This window comes from Verticillium alfalfae, genomic scaffold (assembly GCF_000150825.1).
Source record: "Verticillium alfalfae VaMs.102 supercont1.1 genomic scaffold, whole genome shotgun sequence".
Lineage (NCBI taxonomy): Eukaryota > Fungi > Ascomycota > Sordariomycetes > Glomerellales > Plectosphaerellaceae > Verticillium > Verticillium alfalfae.
Window position 1 is genome coordinate 827,336 of NW_003315038.1, and position 26,179 is coordinate 853,514.

The 26,179-nt window shown below is 57.7% G+C and overlaps 7 protein-coding genes across 7 annotated transcripts in view; 4 read left to right on the forward strand and 3 right to left on the reverse strand.

Moving 5' to 3' along the window:
- The window catches only part of VDBG_00273 (conserved hypothetical protein), a gene marked incomplete at both ends in the record, with an annotated part of 2,373 nt that extends 1,106 nt beyond the window's left edge, over positions 1–1,267 (reverse strand). The window contains one exon of the mRNA XM_003008546.1: positions 311–1,267. Within this exon, the coding sequence (XP_003008592.1) occupies positions 311–1,267 (957 nt within the window). The remainder of the gene's footprint in view (positions 1–310) is intronic.
- A 1,613-nt stretch (positions 1,268–2,880) lies between these two features.
- On the reverse strand, positions 2,881–4,959 carry VDBG_00274 (zinc knuckle domain-containing protein; the record flags this gene model as incomplete). Its single annotated transcript, XM_003008547.1, has 1 exon — positions 2,881–4,959. The coding sequence occupies one exon, from the start codon at positions 4,957–4,959 to the stop codon at positions 2,881–2,883; it is 2,079 nt and encodes a 692-aa protein (XP_003008593.1).
- A 2,073-nt stretch (positions 4,960–7,032) lies between these two features.
- VDBG_00275 (ORM1) lies at positions 7,033–7,741 on the forward strand (the record flags this gene model as incomplete). Its single annotated transcript, XM_003008548.1, has 2 exons — positions 7,033–7,605; positions 7,691–7,741. The coding sequence occupies 2 exons, from the start codon at positions 7,033–7,035 to the stop codon at positions 7,739–7,741; spliced, it is 624 nt and encodes a 207-aa protein (XP_003008594.1).
- A 1,186-nt stretch (positions 7,742–8,927) lies between these two features.
- Positions 8,928–10,307, forward strand: VDBG_00276 (predicted protein; the record flags this gene model as incomplete). Its single annotated transcript, XM_003008549.1, has 1 exon — positions 8,928–10,307. The coding sequence occupies one exon, from the start codon at positions 8,928–8,930 to the stop codon at positions 10,305–10,307; it is 1,380 nt and encodes a 459-aa protein (XP_003008595.1).
- Positions 10,308–11,068: 761 nt separating this feature from the next.
- On the forward strand, positions 11,069–11,902 carry VDBG_00277 (O-methyltransferase family protein; the record flags this gene model as incomplete). Its single annotated transcript, XM_003008550.1, has 2 exons — positions 11,069–11,282; positions 11,364–11,902. 2 exons carry the CDS (start codon positions 11,069–11,071, stop codon positions 11,900–11,902), a joined length of 753 nt encoding a protein of 250 aa, XP_003008596.1.
- A 6,999-nt stretch (positions 11,903–18,901) lies between these two features.
- VDBG_00278 (conserved hypothetical protein) lies at positions 18,902–22,727 on the forward strand (the record flags this gene model as incomplete). The annotated part of the gene is made up of 3 exons (XM_003008551.1): positions 18,902–21,414; positions 21,498–21,783; positions 21,837–22,727. 3 exons carry the CDS (start codon positions 18,983–18,985, stop codon positions 22,725–22,727), a joined length of 3,609 nt encoding a protein of 1,202 aa, XP_003008597.1.
- Positions 22,728–24,215: 1,488 nt separating this feature from the next.
- On the reverse strand, positions 24,216–25,760 carry VDBG_00279 (cellular nucleic acid-binding protein; the record flags this gene model as incomplete). Its single annotated transcript, XM_003008552.1, has 4 exons — positions 24,216–24,661; positions 24,724–24,843; positions 24,894–25,439; positions 25,493–25,760. The coding sequence occupies 4 exons, from the start codon at positions 25,758–25,760 to the stop codon at positions 24,216–24,218; spliced, it is 1,380 nt and encodes a 459-aa protein (XP_003008598.1).
- Positions 25,761–26,179: the final 419 nt, after the last annotated feature.

Below are 26,179 nucleotides of genomic sequence, written 5' to 3' on the forward strand. Positions count from 1 at the left end.
TCCCGGGAGGTGAGGACCAAGAACTCGATCACACACGGAGCCAGACCAGGACCTTGACCCTGGTCAGCGTCCACCGTCGGCCCCTCGGCCGACCCGGGAAGGCGAACCGTGGAAGGGGCCAGGGCGTCGCTCCAGCGCTCGCCGTCGGCGAGCAGGACATCCTCAAAGTCAAACTCGCGCACGGTGGCACTGTGGGCGCCGACGAGGGCCAGCAAGTTGCGGTGCGTGCATAGTCGCATTGCGGACGCCCATGTGGCGCAGGCGGGGAAAATGAATGGGGGGCCGGCCCGGGGCGGGTGGCAGCGGGGACATGGGCGAGGTGACTTCGTTGAAGAGCTTCCTGCTGGCGCGCGAGGAGGGGGCCGCGAAGAGGGGATCGGCAGGCAGTGCGAGGGGGCAGGGCCCCACGCAGGCCGAGCCAGGTGAAGGACAGCTTCTCGAGCGAGGGGGCCATGGCGCGGAGGTAGTCGTCCATGATGCGCAGGTGATCGCGGCCCGGGGTCGAGGTGTCGGAAAAGTCCCAACTCTCGACGGCGAGAGAAAGCTTGCGGATCTGGCGCCAGCGGCGCGGTGAGGAGGGCAGGGCGCCGAGCGAGGCGGCAGGAGCCGCCCTGAGGTACTGCAGGGCGGCCGGGTGGAGGTGGGCGAGGGAGAGCTGCGAGAGGGCGGTCAGGGGATTTCTCTCGAGGGCGATGCGCAGGCTGATGAGGGCATAGTCTACGGCATCGCGACGGTAGCGCTCGCGGGGGTCCTGGCCGGGCGTGCGTAGGGTGAGGTGGCGGAGGTTCGGCACGTGAGCGAGCGCATTGATAAAGGAGGGGACGTTGGTGGCAGCGTGAAAGAGGGGCGGGTACTGCTGTGTGAGAATCTCGCCGAGCTCCGTGTTGGCGTACTTGGGGCGGGCGAGGACTGAGGCCATAGAGGTGTGCGGCGTGTAGAGAAAGGAGATCTCGGCGCCGGTCAGAGGATGGATGAGGGGCGGCAGGAAGGTGGCGGGTGAGTGAGCAAAGTGGAACGTCAGGTGCTCCACATGGTGGCCGATGCGGGCGAGAGCATGGACGCGGGACTGTTTGGTAAAGGTGTTGGGGGTAAAGGTGACATGGATGCGCTTGAAGAGGCGCTTGGTCGTGACGTTGCAGCATGCAGAGGAGGCGAGGCGCAGGGCGGCAACATCCTCGCGTGGGAGAAGGCCTAGGATGCGGTCGCGGATGTGCTGGTTGTCTGTCTGCCAGAGACGGTAAAACGGTGTTGTTTGTTGGGCGTCCATGGCGGCTCTTGCATTGTTTTCGGCAAGGTTGTCGGGTTGGTGGAAGTATTTTCGACGATGCGAAGGACTATGTCTTTCAGAATATTGATGAGGATCAAGGTGGTGTATTTCTGCTTGTGTTATGTTGTTGGTTTTCGTGCTGGTTGATTGTGTCGTTGGCTGATGGCAAGGTGAGGCTATTCCGAAGCCAGGTGTGGTCAAGTGCGAGGGCAGGGAGACAAAGGTGTTGGACAAGTTTCGGGGGGAGAGATGGAGAGAGAATGAGCTCGGCACAGAGAGACTCGCTCATACAATGAAGCAGTGCAATAGAAGCAGCAGACACAGGCACACAGGCACAGACGGGGAAAATGAAACGGTCGTGAACGTGAAAGCGAGGCCGTCAAGGCGGCCCAGTCAGAGGCCCCTCGGGTCCTGATATAGCCATGCCTCTCAGCCTGGTCACTGGCCTTCCCTAGCCCCCCGACTTTCTTTCTGATCCCCGTACTTTCTTTCTCTTCATAGTCTCCGTGTCTGTTTTTGCCTCATGCTCATAGCGCAGCCCCATACAAGCACTTTGTCTGGCTGCATGCAGGACGGCGAATGTTGTTGCGAGTTGCGAGAGAGATGCGCCCCCCGCAGAAACAACTGGCTGGTGACTCACGGTGGACAATGGGGGGGAGAAGCCCAGCCGTGCAGTAGCGTACCGGCACGCACCCTCGACCGCGACTTTTCGGCGCGCCGGCCGACCTGACTGGTCCGGCGCGCTGGCCACCTGCATTCAACCCCTGGATGCCACGGTCCGTCCGTCTTGGGGGTCCTGGTCTGCCGCAGCGGCCGGCCCGTTGACTGGATCCTCGCGGTTGGAAAGGCTAGCGCTGTCACGATTGAGACACGCGCGCCGAGTGTTCTGATTGGATCATTGTTTCCGTGCCGTTGTGCGATTGGTCGTTGGAGAGAAACGCGTCGCGTGGCTGCGCGTGGGGACTCGTCGAGACTCTGTCAAGACTCTGTCGAGACTCTATCGAGACAAGCGCGGCGTTTCTTCCTCTTGCCGTGTGTCGTCGTGCCACAAGCCTGTGTTGACTACACAGCCACAAGGTGGATAAAGACCCCATTGATCCGTTGTCAACGGCTTCGAATGCGACAAGGCCAACCCAAGTCCGACAACTCAAGGCCACACGATGGCCTTTGTTTTGACTCACTCCTGACGAGCCCCCCCCCCTCCTAGCTTGAGTCGTGACTTGTCGCCCATCACCACATCACAGCTGGTTGCCACCCCTTCAACCCCCCCTGGAACACCCACCCTAGGTCATATAGCCTCTGATTCATTCATCCTGCTACTGCTACAGCCTCCTCCCCATGTCATGGCCCCTTCGCTCCGAGATGCCCTCTCACCGAACAACGCATAGCAAGCTGGCTATGCTGTGTAGTATACATGTTGTGTTGGGCATCCTTGCCCCATCTGTCTTTGTGACTCTTTGCCAGCAAGTCTGGCAAAGCAAAACGAGTCACCCGCTGCTGCCGTGTCATCGTCAGACGTCTCGAGCCAGAAAAAGTCTCACGCCCAAGGCCTCCCATCGAACCGCCACACCTCTTCGCCCTCCTGCCAACAGCCGAATTAGGGCGCGGATCAACTAGCCCTGTTTGCCGCCCCGTCTGGGTCTCCTACTTGTACCGTTACCCCTTCGCTGGTTTGCTCTCGAGCCGTGCTGTTGTTGGGACGAGCCCTGTGACTGGGGCGGCGGCTGCTGCTGCTGCATCGCTGCTCTCTTCTTGTGGCTTTGCGGTATGTTCTTGCCCTTCGCCTTGTTCTTCGGTTGCGCCGCCGGCCCCTTGGGAGGCGGGACGTTGTGGTAACCACTGCGCTGCGCGCCCGGCCCAGAGGGGGGCTGCCCCGGCGCTGGTGGCCTCGGTGGTAATGCGTGCAACTGTGCGCCGTAGCTCGTTGCCATTCTCGAGTACGACCCAGGGTTGCCCGGTGGCGGGCCTGGCGGGGGCGGTCCAGGCGGCAGGGGAGGCTGGCCCGCAAAGGCTGTGCTCGGCATGGTCGAGTTGAACTGAATGTTGGTCGACATGCGCATCTGGCCTGGTGCCGCCCGTGGCTTAACCTTCTCGCTGAGGAACTCGCCCTCCTCCGACCCGTCGCTATCAGAGTAGAAGATGTGCGTTCGCTTGGCGGCCGCCGCCGCGCCCCTCACATGCATGCCAGGATCGTTGCTCTCCGCCGCCACGCCAAACCGCGCGATCGACTCGTCCGTCGCATTCGCGTCAACACAGAGATCGCGGTCTTTCAACGACCAAGTCGCCGTCCACTTTTGCGGAAACGGCTGCTGGTCGCCCGCCGGGCAGTCTGACGAGTAATGTCCCTCGCACCCGCAGTAGCTGCAGAACGCCGCAATGTAACGCACCGTGTGCAAGCTCTCTGGCTGGAGGTGGCATGAGTGCCAGACGTTGTCGCAGGCATTCTCCAGGTGGTCACCCTCGCCGCAAAAAGCGCACTCGAGGCCCTCCTCGAGCGCCATGGCCAGCTTCTCCTTGCACTTGGACTTGGTGTGGCCAAACTGTCGGCACTTGGCGCACCTTGATCGTCCCGGGCAGTTCCACGAAAAGTGATCACCCCGACAGAACTGGCAGAGAGTGTTTGGACAGGCCATGCACGAGTGGCCAGTGGCCGCGCAAATCGTGCAGATGTCAGTCGCGCCAGGAAAATACCGCTGCTGCTCCTTCTCGGCCTCGTCTTCTCTCATGATCTGCCGGTACCCAGCCACTTCTGGCTCGTCGTGCTGTGTGCTCCTGTTGTCGTCGCCTTTGGCCTTTGCGGCGCTCTGCCCTGCGGCGCTCCCCGCTTCGGGCCCGAGCAGTGACGCCCAATCGCTTGCTGTTGGCGCCGACTCTTGCCGTTTCGCGTCGTCGTCGCCCTGGGTAGAAGCTGCGCCAGAAGGACCAGATGTCGACGGGCGTGTCGTGTTATCTGTCTCCTCGTCCCCGCTGCCCGTGTCCTCTCCGTCTTCTTCTGCATCTTCGGCCTCGCCATCATCACCAATTGAGATGGGATCCTGCGATGTTCCTGCGGCAGAAACCCCGGGTCCATGCACAGCCTCGAGCGCGAGGCCCACCATCGTGTCCAACTTGCCCCCTTTCTGCAGCTTTTTGATCCGGTGTAGTGCCGTCTTGCTTTCCTTCTCCTTGCTCTGGGCGTGCGCGAACATATCAATACAGAGTGCTGGTGTCATGAGGGGCCCCTTATCCTTGTTCTGCTCTACAAGAGCATTGATCCATCTGGTGATGCGCTCATGCCACGTGTCAGCGGCCTGCTTCTTACGAATGATCTTCGGATCCGTGGGCAGCAGGAATTGTTGGCCAGTCTCGTCTGTGAAGATCTTGGCAGAATTCTTGCCTCCCGTCTTCTTTTGCCCCTTGGAGTTGTTCGTGTTCGAGGCGGGCCCTGGCGTGGCCTTATTTATGTTTGGTTCCTCTGCGGCTGTTGGCGTAACTGTGTTTCCCAGCGCCTTGCTGATTTCCACTGCCGGCTCGTGACCAGAAGGCGGCGCAGTCTTTTGACGCTTGGACTCAGGCTGAGGAGATGGTGCCGCAGGGAGAGGGGTCGCCTCTTCACTCACTTCCCGTGATCGCTTCTTCGAGGACTGCTGGGCCTCAAGAATGGCGGGTGCCGGAGAGCTGACCGCAGGCTGGGCCTCGTCAGAGGCGTCCATAATGCCCGAAGAGTTATTATTCTCAAGAGGACGTCGGTGTCAATGCCAGAGAAAGTCGACAGTCTGAATACCCGTGAGCTCGAATGGTCCTGCCGTGATTGGTGGTGCCTGCCCCTAATGAATGTGGAATCCCTCTGTGGTGAAAATGCCCCAAAAAGTCCGGGGTCAAGAATCTCTGATGAGTTTCCGGGCACGCAAGGGAGTGGGTGCTCCTCGTCGATGAGATGCGGCGGCGGATGCGTCTGCCTCGGGGGTGGTGGTCGAGGTGAATGTGACCTGGACGTGACTTGGGTATGAATGAGTGACGCCTCGGGGCGGCACACGAGGCAAGGAGGGGCAAGTGACGGGTATCGGCCCCAAATCGTGCACAAAGAAATGACGGAAGCTATTCAAAACCTGGTCCGGCGTGATGCAGTGTCGTCGGGCAACAGAGAAGGCTCAACCTCGTGAAGCAGCTCCCTTGATGCTCGTGCAGTTCATGAAGCGCGGCAGGGGGCAAAGCAAGCAGGCATCGAAAAATTAATGGCCTTATCGTTATCGTGCCGCTCCTACCAACCAACCTGGAGTGGGCGGAAGGAACCTTGGAAGGGAGTAACTTGTTGGAAGGTGCGAGGAACGACGGGGCGCCGTTGGAGATGGGCCGTAGAATAGCCGGGGACCCACCATGACAAGGGCGAACAGGCCGGGAACACTGGCGCAGGCATGTTGGGAAAGGACCTCTGGATGGAGACGAGACCCTGAAATGGAAGCGGAAGCCCGCGGACCAATCTTGGCGAGACGAGATTGACATTGCACTACGGGCCCCTTCCTTTCAGGTGACGGGCAGTAGACAGGTCATTCGGACTGTGGGAATTGTTCCGAGGGCCTAGCGACCTACTGGTACATTTCTTAGTCCTTCCCAAGACATACTTGTACATCTGGCAGTCTCTTCTTGCTTTCCCATGGGAGAAGGCGCCACTCTCCCAAGCTCCAGGCCCCCGGGGCTGGCCAGGTCACCTCAAATATCAGCGTCCTGATTGCATCCTTCGCGCTGCCTAGTACTGGTAGGATGATGTAAGCAGGGGGGGTCGTATGAGCAAGAGGAAGAAGACTAGAATGCTCCGGAGGGGGGGGGGAGGACAGGGGGGCGAAGGGGGCCTGCCTGCAGGTCAATTGAGATCTGGGTGGCCCTTGCCTGGCTGGCTGTCCTTGTGCTTTCTACCTACCTAGGTACCTTAGGTAGTGTCTCGTGTCCCGTGCCCAGTGTGACAGTGTCCTATGTGTGCTGCCCCACTGTTCATCAGCGTACTCTGTCCTCTGGGTCCTGCCCTGCGTCCTGCGCCCGGTGCCCTGGAGCGTTGTGTCCTGTGTCCTGTGTCCTGTGCCCCGTGCTGCTGCCACCTAACTAGGTAGGTACCTGTAGGCAAGGTACCTTAGGCCAGGCCACCAAGGCCGCCGCCTGCAACACTGCTCGGCTGCAGCCAAGTGGGCTCCTCTTACGACGCCTTGCACGGTCCTGGTGGGTGGTGGATGGTGGATATGGGGGGGGGCCAACGTCAATCTATCTCCCATCTCGCTGTTCACTTTCCCACAGCCCACCCACCCCCCATCTTGCTCAAACCACGAGCCGCATCTTCCATTCTTCGCTGTACTGTACCAAATACCACCCAGAGCCTTCTTCAACGGCCTGCTTTTTTTTTTTCTTACCATCAGCAGTCTTCTCCATCATTCGTTCAGACAACTTTGACGAACTTAATTTTGGCCTCGCATCAATTCGCTGCGACCGACAACCGACGCCTTTTGTGACATCATACGAAAGGGGGCTGTCCCGTACGAAACAATCCCAACAAGGGGCCACGATAATCATTCCGAGCTCCCGAAAAGCTTCCTCGCCATCGCAACAAACTCGTTCCATCTCTCTCTCTCTGTCCTCACCCACATCCCCACGCCCTCGTCCCATCTCCTCACCTCTCTCTTCCCGACGAGACCCCCGTCAATACCGCCAAACTGTCTTCTCCCATTCTCATCTCTCGAACCGTCTCGTACGACGGAGCCGCCAACCAACCTCGACGTGGCAGCACCTCGTACAGAGCCATGGCGGATCGCACCGGCAGGCGCAGGAGGTCTAGTAGCATACTCCAGGTCCACTACGAGCCGCCCGAGACTCTCGAGCAGATAAGTGACCAGGCCGTCGTGCCCAACCTGAATGCCAACTGGGTCAACGCCAAAGGTGAGCCAGTGCCACTGCCTTCCCCTCCGTCGTCCTGCACCTCTGAGCTCTCTCACCAATCTTCTTTTCCGCCCGCAGGTGCCTGGACCATCCACTTTGTCCTCATTGCTGGACTCAAGATTTTCTACGACATCATCCCCGGCGTATCCCAGGAGACGTCATGGACACTCACCAACATCACCTACATGGTCGGCTCGTACATCATGTTCCACTACGTCCGTGGCATCCCCTTTGAGTTCAACGGCGGAGCCTTCGACAACCTCAACATGTGGGAGCAGATCGACGATGGCGCCCAGTACACTCCCGCCAAAAAGTTTCTTCTCAGCGTGCCCATCATGCTCTTCCTGCTGAGCACCCACTACACACACTACGATCTCGCATACTTTATCATCAATTTCATGGCCCTCTTGGCGGTCGTCATTCCGAAGCTCCCCTTTGTGCGTCCCCCCCTTTGCCTGTTGCTGCGGCTGCGGCTGCTGCTGCCGTGGCGCTCGCCCAAAACTCAATGCTAACGGACCGCAGAGCCACCGCATGCGCGTCGGCCTCTTTCAGAGCAGCACGCCCGACGAGTAGTTTTCTACTCTCGATCCATCACTTCGATCCGACAATCGGGCTTCGGAGGAGGGGCCAGGGCGAACCAGGGTGCATAGGGCGGTTTGGCGGGCGTTCTGCGGGGACGATCACTTGTATTTGTTTTGACACCACAGCGAGACGGTTGGGATTGGCAAAGAAAAAGAAACAGGAGCACCAGGTACATACAACAGCGAGTATGCGTTCGAGACGACTGGAAATATCCGACCGAGCGTTTGCGTTGCAGGTGGAGCAGTAGCTTTCAGGCATGGTAATCGAATATCAACGAGGGCTTGCGCTCCTCAGATCAACTTCAGCCTCGGTTCCCGTCTGCCCGCCATTTGTTCCTTCTACCTATGGGGCGCCATGCGCAACACAATTCATCTTCATTCGACCGCAACTTAACCAATTGGTGGGCTCGGGTCGGTCCGCCACCGCGGCGTCCGATGCTTCGAACAGTCCTCTCCCGAGGATAGTCTGACATTGGTAAGCGACACGTTGGCAATTCTGAAAGCATTAGACTGAGTTTGGCCGCTAGTATATCGTTCATCCGGGGCGGTTGCCGCTGCGAAGAAGTGCCCCCTTTTTTTTCTTCAGCGGGCTGCTTCAGCCATAAGAGCATCGTGAACTCATGATTATTGAAGAGCACTTGTGATGGCGGCGGGGCTTGACAGCCAGGAAGGTTATTAAACACAGCGACTCTTCATGAGTCTACTCGGCAAGATGACAACAACCTCCATGTTGCATGTCTGGCGCTTGTGGCGGCCTTTTCAGTACATGTTACTACCTGGTGGCTGTTACAGATTTCGCGTCATCAAAGGAGTATCAGCATGCTCCCAGCAAGACGGATGCTGAGGGTCGGAAGAAGCCCTCCCTCAACACTCTCTTCGTGAGCAAGCCTCTGTTCGTTCCTGGTGGTCTTCCGCGAAGCTTGGCGAGCGAACACCGCGGCTAAAGGTCTAGCCATGCCGACTCGACAGTTTTGATCCGACTGTTGCTCGATCCGATCATTCCTCCTCGAATCGAGACTTGTCAGTGCTCGGGTTATAAAGGGGTCGAGTATCATGTCCCATCTGACTTCTCAGACTCACAGCTTCACACTCGTTGCCCGCTAGCCCATCATCCTTCCTCTTCGGTTCAAGTCAACTCACCTAGTCAATCGCTTCGCTCTTCACAGTAGTTCGGCATCATGAAGGCCCCTTCGACCGTCCTGGCGGTCCTCCTCGGACTTGCCCAGGTATCCGCCGCCGCCGTGGCCGCCGTTCCTGGCAACACGGATGTCGCCAAGGCTGCCACCGATGCCGTGAACGAGCTCCCTCCCCCGGCCAACAAGGCTTTCGTACCTGAGGCTGAGACGGACGAGAAGGCCGAGGAGGCTGGCGCCGGGGCCGTCCGCATGCGCGACTGCCGCTCCGACTTCTGCCGTGACCACAGGGGCCACCGCAGCTGCGGGCACTGCTCCAAGGAGGTCGTCATCGAGGAGGAGGGCCGCAAGTTCCCTCATCACCACGGCCACCACCATGGACACCACGGCCACCACGGCCACCACTGGCCTTCTCATCGGGACTGTCACAGCGACTACTGCCGCGACCACCACGAACGCGACGGCTGCAGACACTGCGAGGTCCACCACCACCACCATGGCCACCACGGCCACCACGGCAACCACACCACGACGCGGAAGGACTGCGAGTCGCCCGAGTGCAAGGGCCACTACTACCGCAAGGGCTGCGGCCACTGCCACAAGAGCCAGACGGGCCACCGCGAGTTCCGCGAGTACTACCACCGCAAGCACTTTCGCAACAAGTGCGATCCCGAGGTCTGCAAGAAGGACAAGAAGCATGAGGCCTGCAAGTCGTGCAAGGTCGAGCCCAAGAAGAAGGCGGATCCGCCCAAGTGCAACGAGGTCGTCTGCTTCCTCGCCGACAAGGGTAAGAAGACGACGACGACCATTCCTTCCAAGCCCACGCAGGTTCCTGTCCCGAACTGCCCGGCTTGCCCTCCTCAGGTAACCTACGTGCCTGTCGTGCCGGTGCCCGCCCCGGCCCCTCAGCCTGCTCCCGCTCCCGCACCTGCTCCTGCTCCCGCCCCAGCACCCGCTCCTAAGCCTGCTCCCGCTCCTAAGCCTGCTCCCGCTCCTAAGCCTGCTCCCGCACCCGCCCCAGCACCCGCTCCTAAGCCTGCTCCCGCTCCTAAGCCTGCTCCCGCTCCTAAGCCTGCTCCCGCACCCGCTCCCGCCCCGGCTCCCAAGCCTGCTCCCGCTCCCGCTCCAGCTCCCGCCCCAGCTCCCGCTCCTGCTCCCGCCCCAGCTCCGGCTCCGGCTCCCGCCCCAGCTCCGGCTCCGGCTCCCGCCCCAGCTCCGGCTCCGGCTCCCGCCCCAGCTCCGGCTCCAGCTCCGGCTCCTGCTCCCGAGCCTGCTCCTAAGCCCGCACCCGCTCCCAAGCCCGTTCCCGTTCCGGCCCCCGAGCCCGCGAAGCCCACTGTTGTTGACACCAGCGCTGGGTCTCGCGTTAAGGTCGCTTCGGGCCTCATCGGGTTCGTTGCGGTTGCCCTCGTCGCCTACTTCTAAGCGATGACACTATCAGTCAAACTCGAGAATAATAGTCGCACGGGCCACTGAAGACCACGCAGGGACAGCTCCGAGGCAGTCCAGTTCATTTCCCTCGCCCATGCTTTTGATTCGATTGGCCTTGGAGGATGTTTTGCTCTTGTTCACAAAAGGAAAAATAAAACGAATATGGTCATGGTGATCCATGGAGGAGCAACCGGAAGTGCAATAGACAGCCTGGATCGCTCGCCACGCTGGCTGCAGTGTAGGTTGTGCCTAGACAAGTACGAATATTATCATGGCGTTTCAGTAATTAGAGGGCCAACATGGCACCACCTTGTGAGCATGTTCATGACATTGGATTGAATGGGCGAGCATGATTATTGTGGGTTTGAATACTATCTAACAACCGGGCAGGCAAGGCACAATATCAGTGGATAATGATATATCCCCGAGCCGAGCCGCCGCCGGGCCATGACGAGCTGAGCCGGCAGATTACGCAAGTCCGGCCACTGTTTCTGGAGAAGCGGGGGTTGCAGCTGATTGACGTCTTTGTCTGCGAGGTTACCCGATCATCGGCCCTAGGCTGAGCCGCTTCAGTCGCTGTGCATTGCACTGCTTATGCGTACCCATCACGACCATCTATCGTCTCCTTTGCTTGACCAAACGACGGATCCCTCTGCTGCTTTAACTTGGACACTGAAACTCGCAAAAAACACGACCAGCCAACTACGCAAACTATACTAGATCAGCGGGACAAGTTCAGAACCAGAATAGCCATCATGAAGTCTGACGCCCCCGTCCTGTACCCGAACGAGCACGTCTCAGCCGCAGTGACCTCATACTCGTCCACCCACTCGACCCCTCTCCCGAAGCACATCACCGACTACCACGCCCACATCATCGCCACGCAGCCAGAGACCTCCAACTACATGATCAGTGACTTCCAGGCCCAGAACCACATCTGGCTGGCCAAGCTCATCGGCGCCAAGCGAGGTACCCAATTTCGTTGACTCCCTCATACATGCACCCGCCCTGGAACATCTCACATCGCTGACAGATGCTATGCCGGGTTAGTCCTTGAAGTCGGCGTCTACGTCGGCTACTCCTCCCTCGTCTGGTCGCATGCCGTCGGGCCCGAGGGCCATGTGACGGGCCTCGAGTTCAACCAGGCCTACGCCGACCAAGCCGTCGCCACCTTCGCTGCCAACGGCGTCACAAACGTTGACGTCCGCGTCGGCGACGCCCTGTCCACGCTCCCCGCCCTCCGACCAAGCGAGCCGTACGACCTCATCTTTATCGACGCCCAAAAGTCCGGCTACCCGGACTACCTCGATGCCATCCTCGCCGGGTCGCCCGCCAGCGGCGGCGCGCGGCTGCTGCGCCCCGGCGGCCTCATCGTCGCCGACAATGTCCTGCGCAGGGGCATCATCGCTGATGACAGCGACGAGAACCCCTGGGTCGTGCGCGAGAAGAAGGAGAGGTCCGAGTATTGGCGGTCAAGCGACGTCGACGACCTCAGACGGTACAATGACAAGGTGCATGTTGATCCGAGGCTCGATGCGTGGTTGATGCCGCTCTTTGACGGCGTCAACCTGGCGAGGCTCGTCGACTGAGTTGTTCACTTTGTGTCTCCCGTGGCTTGGGGCGTGTTTCGTTCTTTCTTGGCCGCGATGTTGGAGGGAGGCTCTCGACTTGGCTTCACCGGGGGATTGCGTCCAGGGTAGTGAGTTCATGGCGCAGGCTTTCTAGAGGCAGTCTTACCTTCGCGTTGTTGCATTTGACTGAATCTGCCTCGTTGGCAAAGTGTCGGCAAGTGAACATACCCGGTGTGCGTGAACATGAAGTTCAGCCTCTTTCTTGCACAGGCCTGTTGATAATTCTGAGACTGGCCCCGAACACACCAGCTTGTCGTGACCCTCTCATATCCTCACTGCAACAAGGCACCCACTCGCCGCATCTGCCTTGCAAGTACCACATTCTGCCCGTAGCTCCCGCCTCGAAACAGGCTTCTGCTCCTGAACAAAGAATACCGAGTACCGCGCTTCGGCCCGGACAGCGGGCCTTGAGTAATCGACATGTGCGATACCCTTGGGGCTTCCGGGCTAGATCTTGGATAGACCCAAACAGCGTCCATGTGCCGGCGGACCCACGCGTAGAGACCCCCTCCAGGTCGATGCCTGTCAACGCGCTGTACGAGTACACTTTGTAGATGGTCCATTAAGGATCCAATATCTGGCGTTTCCTCTATGCCAAGATTCTGCGCAAGAATTTTCATTTAAATCCTTAGAAAGTGACGAGCCTTGACGAAACCATCGTTATAGAGGCCTGCTTCTCCTTGTCGATATAGTAACACTTCTGTTCAACTACTGTCGAGTTTCCTCTGCCTCAAGAACTTTCCGACCGCAGGGGTTTGCGAGGAAGATTTTCCTCGACTTCACAGACGAAAGTCGTTCAAGGGCTTCGCCCACCTGCGGTTCTACACACAAGACCAGCTAACCTCCAAGGGAGTAACACAAGAAAACTGGGCTCACCTTCGAACCGAAGCCTCCAGCACGTCTTCCAGCCCCACAGCTCGCGCCATGTGCGAGGCAGAGAATCTTTACTTCGTCACATGCGGCTGCTGGTCTGGCCAAGCGGTCCTCTACCAGTGTGTTAAAGGTGACCTAGCAGGCAGCATCAACTGTCCCGACCTATGCCCGTCCGGTGTGCAACGGCACCCTGGTCTCTGTCTTTGCTGTCGCCGTCGGGCCGCCCAGATGAAGGAGATGAATACATACATGCCGCTGAATATCGCTGGCAGCGAGGCCTCGCACGAGATGCTGGGAGCAGCATACCTGGCGGGCCTCATCCGGCGAATCAAGGCTGAAAGGGCCGCGTTGCGAGAGGTCCAGTGCGATCATCGGCTCGTGGATAGGTATAGAGGAAGTTGGAGCAATTACTCTCCTCCTTCGGCGTTCAGATCCCGGGAAGCCGGCATCTTTGCTGACCAGGCGCGGCATGTCGATGAGATGTTGCTGTCGTTTACTGACTGAAACTGGACCTTTCGAACCAGAAGCTTAAGCAACGGTGCCTTGTCTCTCCATCAACAGACTCCTGGGCTGGTGGGTCTCTTGAGCGGCCATAGTCTGGCCAGTGATGTCGCAAGTACAGCCTCAATGGCCTCGCTCAACAGAAGTGTGCGGCCCCCAGACCAGTGGAAGGGTTTGCTAAGATGAAGCGACGCCCAATATTGGAGCATTGGAGTATGACGAATTCGACCACAACGAGGAGCTGGAAGTGAGAGGTCCTCTTCTATCGTTGTCAGGCCAGTGACCGAAGGTGACCATTGAAATAGCCTCACGACGAAGGCTAGGCCTCGTCCATTGGGCTCCATGCCATGACGGCCCCTTCGCTTTTCTTATCAGGTCTCTTACATGCAAGAAGCCATGATGCATCGGCATGTGAGTTTTCAAAAGCATATACGAGCTCAAGGACGCCTCAAAATCCTCCCATGTTGTCTGCGAGGCAAAATGCGTGCACTCCTGTTGTCAACAGGTTTGTAAACACTGCCAGCCGGGTAGACAAAGGCGAGTAGGAACACCAGCTGCACCCTCTTTGCAAATAGTAGCCAAGTACGTGACGTAATGAAAACTTTTGCACAGCTGCCAGGTCTATGGTGTTGTTCACCCCACGATGAATAGGCGCCTTCCACACAAGCCACGATCTATCCTCGATTGGTTATCTCAGGAACAATCATGACGGAGCTCCAAAGGTGATGCGGGGCGTTCCCGTCCCCAGATCGTACTCGACCCTGTCTGAGGCCGGGCAGCTTTGCAATCCACTGCATTCGACGATTTTGTGCAACTGGGATTACTTGTACAATCAGAGGGGTCAGAGACGAGTACTCCTGGTTGCAGTGGTAGTCAAGGGAACGAGACGGTCTGGGACAGTTGGTTTTCACAGGTAGCCGAAGCAGGTTGTACATTAGATTGATGTATTCACAGGGGTCAATGTATGAATTATCCGTGGGGAGCCATATGTGTGTTTAGGGTCCTGGAGCAGCTGTCGAACACCAATCTCGAACGAACATGCGCGATGGCCTGCTCCGCTGACCAAACTGTGCGACGGCACCTCATCGGCCAATTGGCAGAATCTGTGCGACTGTCTGATCATGCTGGGACAAAGCAAATCAAGATCGCCCCATCGCAGGAAAATCTTCAGCATGGGCATCAAAACGCCTATCGTGAGGCTGGAACAGTGACTGGCAATGAGACCTGTTGACTGTGGGTTGTGTCACATCGTGAGTCTCTAGGGGGAACCAGCTGCTGCTGCTAATGGTGCAACAGCGTGGTTGGTATCCAGCAGATTGAGTGCGATCAACTCACGCACCCTGAACTAATGCAAGGGTGCCATTCAACGCGCCTTGCTGCTTGCTCTGCCAAGGGTGAGTATCGTGGAGCTCTCGCGGGTCAAACATCATCTATTTGGTGCGCTATCCAGTCTGTTCAAAGTTGATCGTCTCAACGGTGGCACTGGCAATCGTTGAGTTGCAGGGGGAAAGTAGCCAACAAGCAGTCAGGCTTGAAGACATGAGTGGGCTACCCAGGGGCACGCAACGGCCCGGGCTGATCGTGACATGCCTGATCGTGCACAAACGATGAACGGGTTTTGTCCGTGGCCGGTGCGTTCAATCGCATGCAACGAGGCTTCATGGGGGACCGAAAGCCGAAGATCGATTTCGTGTTCGAGCCGAGTTGCAAGGAGGCCCTTGGATTTACGAACGGGCTGCCCCCCAATTAATTCTAGAGCCAGAGTGACGCCGTTGTCGCGTACATATGCCAGCCTTTGTGCAGGCTTGTCGTTGACTCATGGGTAGCTATCGGCAGCTGTACCTACCCCTTATCACTGGTTCTGATCTTGTCGGATCGCAAATGAACCGTGATTTGGTAGACCCTAACCATGCTTGAAGCTATCGATTTGAGAGGGGCTGAGTGCTTGCTTTGGCAATGTGGAGGGTCCGCTGGCAAAGTCCATCTAACGCACTGGCCCATGTTTCCGAGCTGGTGCCGCCGTCACCTGCATGTCTTGCTGATCTGATTACTGCTGAAGAGTACAGGCTCATCAAGCACCCGGGTGGTGCCCGTGTGACTGGGCCCGGTCCTCTCGAACGCTTAGTAGGAAAAGCAACGCATTGTGGTTCAGGCCTCTCTAAAACACAAATGGTGGATAGGTCTGAAGGCAGCGTTCGTCAGAATGGCAGCTGACATGGGACGGAAGACAAAAATCGGAGGGATGGCGGCTCCTAGCGCAGTGCAAGCTCGAATACCACTGGGTAGACCCAACCAGCTGAAGGCTCCTCTTTGCCTGGCCGAGTAAGTCAAGCCGCCAATAGCCCGGGACATCACAACCTGGATTCACATTCGAGCGAAGACTCGGGCGCTATTTTGGCTGGTGATTTTCGGGGAGGTGAGTTGTGGTGATTGGCGGACGCCTGGTAGATGAGGTATCGCTCAGACACCACTCTGATTTGCGATTGGAGTTTGTCAGACACCAGCTGATCACCTCGGAGAATCTTTGGCACCCGGGAGCCGTGCCACAACGTGTACATGGACAGCCAGTCCTGGTGGCTCATTGCGATGCCTGTGGAACGAGAATGGCCAACACGGTGGCGGTGATGAAGGGTATTGTACATGTACACAGAATCGCTTCCCTCCGATTCGCATTTAGTCTTTTAAACAACGAGGCGCCTAAAGTCAGCATGGTGTAGCTCAAAAGGCGAAAAGTGATCGTTTCGATTTGCGACGAGCTTCCCTCTGAGAACATGTACATGTATAGACCCGTAGATATGCCAAAAAAGCCAATTCGGTGGTGTGTTGGGTTGTCTGTGCGGGATGGAGTTGGCGTGACAGGCCCAAGCTTGGGCGCCATGTGGTTGGACGCCAGCTGGAGACGAGCTCCCCCAGGTTGGGAATGGCTCTGGAATGGTTCACACGCTCTTGGACGGTGGCACACCGTCTTCAGCAGCGATCTTTAGCTGTCATTAGCTGCCTGCTTCCAGGTAGCTCCAAACGAGGTCTGCTGGGCTCGTTCGCCACGTTGGCGTACCTTCTCCAGGCAGGGTTACTCTTGTTCCTTGGTTGTCCGTTGCTATAGTAGCTGGTCGCTCTTCGGACAGACCGCACGTGTTTGACTCTGTCGACCAGGTTTTGTGTGTCGGTAGAAATGGAATCGTGCCTTGCATCGGACGCATGTAATAAGGGGATTATGGAGAAGCGGAGGCGAGGGCACCATACCAGGTCGACCTTCATTGGGTGCTGCGCCGGCCGGTACCAGGAAGGTAAGGAGAGAGAGAGTTTTAGGGAGAAGGAGGGCCGAAAGCTGGGCCCCTCCTACCCTCCTGTTGCAGCTGTCGTTGTTTGCGAAACAGCTGCGACAGCATATCCATCCCGGCAGCCAGCAGCAGCTCACAGTCTGGAAAGGCAGGAGGTACCAGCCACCCAATCCCATGCCATCCCAGCGGCCAAGCCTTGACCCTGAAGCGAGGCCAGTGGCATGTGCCGATTCGTCCAAACCTGTGCCGGTCTGCCAGTGTCCCAGTTCCCAATCGAAGCACTCAGCACCAAGTACCAAGCAGGGCAAGCACCGGCAGTCGGTCACGTTTGTCTCGCCGCTTCTTATTCCGTTGACTTTGGGGTTCATGACCTACCTCTCTGACCGTCCCTCACCGTAATTGCGTTGCACCTGTGACCGTCGTTCTCTACCAAGCCTGGCCCCAACACCATTGGGGCCAAATGTCCGCATCCCCGGCGAACCCTTTCAACAGTTGCTAGGTTCTGACCGAATCTATTGGGAACTTGCGCAGGCATCATCTCGTCTGATGATCAGACCATGCATGGCCCAGGAGGGAGGAGGAGACCCTCAACCATGCGAAACAGCAACGGTGATGGAAGGGGCCCACAGCCAGAGGAACGATGCGTGCGGGCACACGTTCGGCCACCACGACTGCCAGGCTTGCCATGCGAGACTGGAAGGGTCATCGTGGCGGGGGCTGGTGAGGGGCGACCCAAGGGAAGGAAGTCAGGAATGCCCGGACATTTTTACTCAATCACAGCAGAACTCGAAAGCCCCCTGCCCATCCGCAAAGACAGCCCCGGTCCCTTCCCCATCTTGGTCGAGACGGGCTTGGAAGGGGGCTCCGGCGTCCAGACAGTGGGAACGCCTCCGAGATCCACACAGCCTTGGGATGTGTTATTGCACCCTTCCACCTATTGTGCCTCCTTTACCTGGCAGGTCGGCAGGTCGGTAGGTACCTAGGAAGGTACACCTGTACCTGGCGCACCTGGCGCGCTCATTGTACTAAGTATCCATGTGCACCTGCACCTGGCTCCGTTAGTGCACATATCGACTAGGGTGGGTAATATGAAATGGTCCCCTGTACTAACCCGACTTGCTCATGCCGCCCGCCTCGGTGTGTCTTGGAGAAACTTTGCTCCCAAGCTTCGTTCTTTTTGTTCTCTCGCCGGCTTCCATCCAAGGTACCTACTGTAGGCATGGTAGGCAAAGGAGACAGATGGCATTGAATCAGGCACCCGACCGGCTTTGTGCAAGCTCACGCCAGTATAGAGAGCTAGCTGATCGCTGTCGCTGTCGTTTGTCGCCCACGGCCTGCCCTTGTCCAAGCACATCGCCGGATGTGCAAGTGGCTTCAGCGATCTGGATCCTCAAGCGTCCTCGCTCCGATTTCCCACTTGTTCACCATCCGTCCATCTATCCTTAGGTGCACATCCACATCCCATCCACACCACACCGTCCCATCCCCATCCTCAAACCCACACCTGCTTCCCCTTTCTCCTCCACTCCTCCAAAACCTTTCCCTCCTGATCTGCCCTTCTGCCATCCAGCCATCCAGCCACACACTCTGCTCGCCTCCAACATTTCGGTTCCCCTCTCCGACGGAGGACAGAACGGCTGGCTGCCAACTCTTTCTTTTCGTCCCGTACATCCATGAGTATTCTGCGACCCAACTGCCCGGCTTCTTGATACTTGCTTTTCTCCATCAGGCTGGTTCTCCAATGCGACATCACAGGTACGAACATCGAGCCTCATCGCCCCCTCGCACGCGTGCTTGACTATCACCGTCTGCCCACCTTCAGAGCTTCAGAGCTGGAAGGCAATTCCTGCCATTCGAGCATTGCCCGCACCTCAGCGTCCTCAGGCACCTTGGCAGACCGTCACCGTCACCGATCAGCCCTCTCATGGGGGTCGCACAAGACATTGCTTGTCCTGCAAGACGTGATGGGCCGCGCATGATTTTCTATCCTCGCTGCTTGCCTGCCTGCCTCATCCAACCTCGTTACATCAGCCCTTCCCCCCCCCGTTTCAGCTCTCAAGGCTATCAACACGTTCCCTGCATGGGCAGACTGACAGACTGCCTGCCCTTTGCTTGCTCGCTCCCGCTAATGCTGGCGAACCGCAGCTTCCCGTCTCCCTCTTCCAGCCGGCCTTCCACGTAGCCAATTTTTTAATATACGCAACCGGCGCAAAGCGACAAACCCTCGCCCTCCTGATAGGGCCAAGCCCGACTGACGTGCCTTCTGTCGCCAACCGACGCCCCATCAGTCCATCGATCCAACCTGTCGTCGCACCACACCAAAGAGCGATCAGCGTCCGCATACGATCCTGGTCGACCATACTTAGGAGAAGCCACGCCCGCCATGGCGGCCTCTTCCACCACCGACTCGACGTTGTCGAGACCCTCCTCCATCGCTCCTCCAGCGTCTCGCCGTCTTCCCAGGTCGCGCAGCCAGAGTTTCTCAAGCGACCGCCCCTCTACCATCATGAGCCACAGCCTCATATCCCCTCCTTTGTCCGTATCGCCAGAGGCTGCCTTCATCGCTGCATCGGCCGCCTCTCAAATCGTGACGAATGACCACGACAGCCACGCCGACACCTGGTACGATCAGCATGGCATCGAGCCTGCCGGCGAGACAGCATTGGTTTCGCCAGGCGCACTCAAGCTCGTCAACAGCTTTCTTGACCAGCTCCTTTTCAACTTCCTCCAGGTCTCCCGAGCCACTACCTTGACAGCCCTTCGCCCTGCCGTGTCTGAAGTCTTGAAGCCCAAGCTTGCAAAAGACGCCATTAACAATGCCGACGAAGAGCTGCGAGAATATCTTGGGGGAGCCGATGAGGATGAGTTTGCGGCACCGCGAGACACACACTCGCTTCGAGACTGGGATCTCGAACTGGTGTGGAAGCGGACTCGTCTGAGATGTATGGTATACTCATCACTGGGTGACATGGAAGAGGAGGATGAGGACTTTTACACGGAACAAGAGAACCTGGAGCCCGGTGCCGAGGAGCAAGGCTCCGAAATCATTTCGCCCGCCGTCGCCATCTTCTTGACGTCGATCCTCGAGTTCATGGGCGAGGCGGCACTCGTGCTAGCGGGCCAGGCCGCTTACCACCGTATGCGCACCAACTTTGAGAGGTCTCTGAAAGATGGGTCCAAGAGCCACAACGACATTGCCGATCGAATCGTGGTCGAGGAACTCGACATGGAACGTGTGGCTTTGGACAGGACACTCGGTCGCCTGTGGAGGGCTTGGAAGAAGAGAATCCGTTCTCCCATTCCAGACACCCCTCGGCGCTTTTCTCAGAGCTCCAGGGGCCACTTCCGACAGGGAAGCAGCCCTAGTGAGACAGCACGTGCTCTAGACAGGACAGAAGAGACGGAATCCGGGTTTAAGGAGAAGGTACTGGAGGAGAAAGAACCGGCAATGGACCGGGTCGAAGAGTTTGTCAAGGCGTCTGCCATACCCTTACCGGTTGGCGACCATGACATTGACGAGATTGAGGTACCTGGCCTCATTTCGTACAGTGACGACGAAGGCGATGGAGACGAAGAAGACGATGACAATGAGCGCCGCGCGCCACGTCCGAAGAGCATGATGATTTTCTCGCACCTCTTCACCAATGCACTCCCCAGCCCAACCTGGTCTCAACCTCGGACACCACTGAGCCCTATACCCTCGAGCCGCAAGAGGTCAAACTCTCTGCCCACGCCATCACCATCACCTTATGACTTGCCTGCTGCCAAGCGCCCCAAGGTCGAGGCTTTTCCCAGTAAACTTGCCGACGAAGTGGACGTCGACTCCGACAAAGCAATTTCCACAGAAATCATCACAGAGGCGGTCGAGTCAACAGAGGGCTCCGCACTTGCCGCTCAGCCGCTCACTGAAGATTCACCCATATCTCCAGGCATTTCTGATGACTCGGCCGAAGCCGCTGCGAAGCATCAAAACGATCAGGCGAGCACATCGGAAGCGGTTCAAGAGTCCACCTCGGTGGGCCAGGAACAAGCCCCCCCAGAATTTGGGCGGAGGAGCTCCAAGCGCATGTCTCGGATCATCGGCAGTACCGCCGTTGCCAGCACTGCTGTTGCTGCCGCTGCCACGGCCGCTGTTACCACGAGTGCTACTGCAGAGAAGCCTGTGCAACAACAACAGTCAACCAGGGTCCAGGACGCGTCTGATGGTGAAACCGACGAGGTGGAGGACTTTACTGAAGAACCGCAAATACTTACCTCAGCGCGAGTGTCCTTTGCTGGCCGCAGCTCTCCCTCCGTTTCCGACTCCAGTAAAGTGCCGCCTATCAATACCAACATTCCTCAGAGGACCCCAAGTGTGCACTCGGCCCGCGTCATAGACGTCGTAGGCCCAAAAAGCCCCATCGGTCGCTCGAGAACGCCTTCGGCTGAAGGATCTGAGCGGATAAGGCCGACAAGTTTATCGCGAAGGAGCAGCGTACACACACCTCCTATTGTTGAAGAAAAACCAAGACCGGCTCCGATCGACACGCTTATGCGCAACGCCGGCCCTGCGCCAGGAACCCGGTCACCCGCTGAGAGGCTCACGCGGCGACAAGGCACGAACCTTTCAATTTCCGAGGCTGAGGAGGAGCCTGATTACGTACCAAATCGCGATGTGGCATCGAGGTATGCACCTCAGACACCGAATGAGCTCCAGACCCAGTTTGAGGAATCAGACCAGCCCATTTTTGGGTCTGCAGTTCGACAGCCGGGGTCTCCTCGGCAAGAACACCATCCTGCAACAACCAAAGTCACGATCCTGAGCACAACGGACTCGTCAAATGTCTTTTGAAACCTCGAGAGGGACATCAACACTTCGGAATTTGCCTGCCCTGCCACGTAAACTACCGGGACCGAAGCCGCGAAGAGCCATACTCTGCATCAAACGGACACACGACCAGCATTGGTGTCGTGTCAGTCGAGCGCCAATCTCCTGGCCGCGATTCGCCTGAGCGTGCGCGACAGATACACACCTCTGGCTCATCAGGCTCGTCCAATGCTGGCAAGATCAGGCCACTGAGGACCTCGGAAGAGAGTAAAGGGTCGCCGCGTGTCGAAAACGTCGCTCGCAATTTCGAGGAGCTCATACAGAGCGACCAGACCATACAGTACACTCTGACGCCGGAGAACATGCGCGATGTCAAGGTAAGTCCCGGGCTCTCTTCAACATACAGCACTGTAATACTGATTTAAAGCAGCCATCCCGGTCAGCTCAGAACAGCCCAGTCGCGGGTCCTAAGTCGAGAAGAAGCGAAGACGTGCGCGTAGCTGACCGCGAGCGATCTCACCCCAGCTCCAATACGGCTGTCAAGCGGTCGGGGTCTACCAGTCGTGCAACCGGATTGAACTCTCACCCTGTCAGCGAGCCCAAGCCCAACGCCAAACCCACTGGGTACATACCCAGAGCGCCGCCAAATGCCAGTACCAATCGGTCCAAGTCTGGCGGTCCTCAAGCCAGAGATGCTCGTGTCCCACGCGAGTCCATGATCGACTTTGCCGACTTCATTCGCAGTACTGGCCCCACGGGCGAGAATGGCCCTGCCCCCCTTCGCAACGGAAATGGACAAGTACCATCAGTCAAAAACAGCATCGACAGTAGACGGGTGTCGTCGAACAGCAACCGGCCCCGTCTCCAAGCTCGCGATGCGGCTGTGGACAGCCGGGAGGACAATTCTGATCTCATTGACTTCATCCGTCGGGGTCCCCCAAGCTCGCACAACAATCCTCGCATCCCACGCCATGTGGCTCCCTTCCGCAGTACCATGGACTCAGACCAGATGACAGGCGCCATCGGCGGCAAGGCCATCGACGCCAGTTTGCCCAATATCCGATACAGCCAAGCCTCGACAAATGTGACTGATGTCACGATGCCTTCGGTTCAGTCATCTGTGAACTCTCAAAGTGCTCTTATCAAAAACAATAGGCAGAATGATGTCATTGACGAAGAGGATCTTATGCCCAAGCGCACTCAGCGGCGTGTCAAGGATCCCTACGCCATTGACTTCAGCGATGAAGAGGATGAGGACGACCTCGATGGACCCCCGAGGCCGCCCCAGAAGCAGGAGGAAAAGCCTGGCGGATTTTCTTGAGAAACTACCCAGCCCGCCCCCCGGAACCAGTTGCCTCAGACCCCGCTCGCGAAACCGGACCAAAAAAAGAAAGGCCAGTGCGCCGAGCCTCATTGGTCGCTTTTACGCGTGGTATCAAACACGGTTCTCAGTCCTCAAGCTGCAAACCAACGGCGGGGGCCCAAGCAAGTTGGCGGAGCCGAGGTCGTCCAGCAGCCGACAGGCTGGTGGTGCCCTCGGCCACACTCCCATCCAGGTCAGCATGCCTCCGGGTTACGACCAATACGGACCCATCGACGGTACTCGCCGGCCTGCCACTCAGTCCAGTGGGCGCGTGCCGATGAAGAAGTACGAACCGCGCGAGGATCGTCCGCGGTGACCCGCACTAGCGACCTGGCCAGCTTCCTGCGGGACTCAGAGCCGCCGCCGCAATCGAATCCCCCAAGTCTCTACTCCACCCAAGAGCAATCATCTTCGAGCAGTGGCTTCTCCAAGATGTTCGGTCGTCGCAAGAAGTCCAGCATGACTTGATCTAGTTTTACATGGAACGGTTCCCAAACGGTTCCCGCTTCACGCGATGACGATGCATTTATCTCCCCATTGACGAATCACGTACATTCCGCTCGCCATACCAACCCATGCCTTATTCATTCAACTACATATATCTTATTCTTTTACTTTTGGGATACCAGAGACATCCGCCATTTATTCTTCATCAAAGATGAATGTTACACGCACTCTTCGCATAATCATGCCACCTGCACTCACGCATTGTACCCCTATCATGAATCCTCGATACCACCGGACGCAAGGGCATTTCTCGTTTTTTTTTTTGATTGATTGGAAAGGGAGGGAGGGGCAGTCGTAGCTGTGGCAGTTGTACGCGTCATGGTCAATAGTAGGCCTTGCCGGGAATTCCTCTCTGCTTGCAGGAGGTACAGACAACGGTTCCGAAATTTAACCTTTCATCACAAACCGCAATTGGCTGAATTGAGCTTGTGGTTGCCGTCATGTGAACAATTGTTGGTGTGCCTTCCGATGGGTTTTGGCGTTGCTCGGATGACTTGAACGCAGGCAAGAGCGCTGTGTTCTGTCACCAAGTCGCAGGATCAACTTTCATAAGCGGTCCCGCGCTTCTTGGTCTGCTGGCTGGATGACCTCGGTGCACCATCAGCCTGAGCCCTGTAAACGACGAGGCATCTCATGGGGTCACATGTCGTGCGAGTCAAGGTAGGTAGAAGGTATTGAGGTACTCGAGGCCTATCCACAGAAAGGAGGCCTGGGCCTTTGTGTGCCACCATTGTCCCAACGCCCCTCCTACCATTGTCGTGCCTAGCTTCTCCCGTGCCCTTGGTTCCTGGATTTTGATCATCACATCTCCATAAGGACAACTGGTTGTTCTCAAGTTTCGCCCCCGAGAGTATCCGCACCCAAATGTGCCATGCTGCTTGACTGGTGTAAGCTCACGTCAGATCCGAGCCGTCGCCGGCAAGACTAGAACCAGTCTGTTCACCAGTCGTTACCACCGCCACCAGCAGTGGCAGTCTGCCACATTAGACCTTGATCGGCACTAGCTTTGTCGTCAAACCCGCCAGAGCCGCCAAAGTCGTTGGAAGCGGGCAGGTCGCCGCCGCCGCCGCTAGCATTGTGGCCCTGGGCATCCTCATCGACATGGGGGTTGGTGCAATTGTACTTTTTGTGGCCCATCTCACCGCAGTTGAGGCACTTGACGCGAGAGACTGACCGGTTAGCAAAGGGGCAAAGGAATGGAACCGAGAGTTTGGACTTACTGTCCTGGGGCTTGGGGCACTCGCGGCCTGTGTGGCCATACTCGTCGCAGTTACGGCACTGCATGCGGCGAGGCTCGGGGCATTCCTTGGCAATATGGCCCTCCTGATCGCAGTTGCGGCAAGTACGACTGCCGCCTTGAGGACAATCACGCGAAAAGTGGCCCACTGAGATATCAGTCAGAACCAAACGGCATGTGATATAGGATGAGGTTGGAGGAGGGACTTACTCTCATGGCACTTGTTGCACTCAACGCCATCAGCATTGCGAGGCTCGGTGCAGTCAGCTGCCTTGTGGCCAGGCTGATTGCAATTCTTGCAAGCGAACTTGTCTTTGCGAGGGACCGGACCTGCGATGATGTGAGCGGATAATTGTTCATGGGTTGGAAAGAGAACTCACAGTCTCGGACGCGATGACCGTCTTCATCACAGTTGTAGCAGCGAATGCTGACTTTTTCGATCTCCTGTCGGTCAGCCGTGCAGTTCTTTGAGATGTGGCCCAACTCCTTGCAGTTGGTGCAGCGAGGCTTGCCAGTAGGGGCGGGTTCGCCGGCGTTGGTGAGGCGCTCCAGGTTTTCCTCCTTGTCCTTGGGCCAGGTCTCACGTTCACGCTCGCGCTCAGGCTTTGGCGAGAAGCGGAACGAGACAGTGTACTCCTTTCCGAGGTTGCCCTGAAGGTCCATATTGGTCATGGTGTCGAGGAGATGCTCGCGCTTGGTGGCGATGCAGTAGACATTCATGTCCTGGGCGCGAAACGCTTCCTCGAGATCCAAGTAAGTGGTTTCAGGGTGATGCTTCATGTACTTGCGTAGCTCTTCCTTGAAATCGAAGACATCGCGCTCTTCGACTGCATCTTGCATGGCCGTCCAGGCCTCATCAGAGGTGACATCCTCGACGCCACTGTAGTCGATCTTGCGAGGATTGTTGCACTCGGACACGAGGTGACCTAGAACGAACCTGTTAAAGCAGGAAACCCGATTTGTGATGAGAAAGACTGACCTTCCTGCTGGCAGTTGCGACAGACTTCTGCGGGCTTGTTAGGGCAATCACGGCGCATGTGTCCCTCCTCGTTGCAGAAGATGCAAACCATGGGAGGAAGAGAGGGACATTCACGGCGCATATGACCGGGCTCGCCACAATTGTTGCAGGTGCGGTCACCGCCGTCACCGCCATCACCACCACCATGGCCGCCATACCGGGCAGCCGCGTCGCCCAGGTCATCAGCAGGACCGTGACCACCGTTGCCCCACTCGTCGTTGGAAGCCATCTTGACAGGAGTGTTGTGAAGATGAGGGGATGCAGGCAAGTAATCGAGCTCGGTTGACTTGTAGGACTTGACGGAGCTGATACTGTCGAAGGACCTGACAGAGGCGATGGAGACTGATTGTTGCTGGTCAGCAGGTATTCTGGTGCGAGGAACTCGGGCAAGGAGCAAAAAGATGCAAGAAGAAAAACAAGACCAAGAAAGCACTATTTGTAGGAGAAAGTGATGGGCAAGAGCAGCTTAGCCGCGACTTGTCAAGGAGGAAAGAACAGCCCGGGCGTGCCTGCAGATGCCACAAAGGAAGATGCAGTCGAGAGCAGGGAAGGAGATGCGGCAGGGCGCCCGTGGGAACCATCATGTGCTTACCCTTGTCTCAATCGTCGTCGTCTTGATAAGAAGTAGGAAAGCTCGTAGCCTGTTCA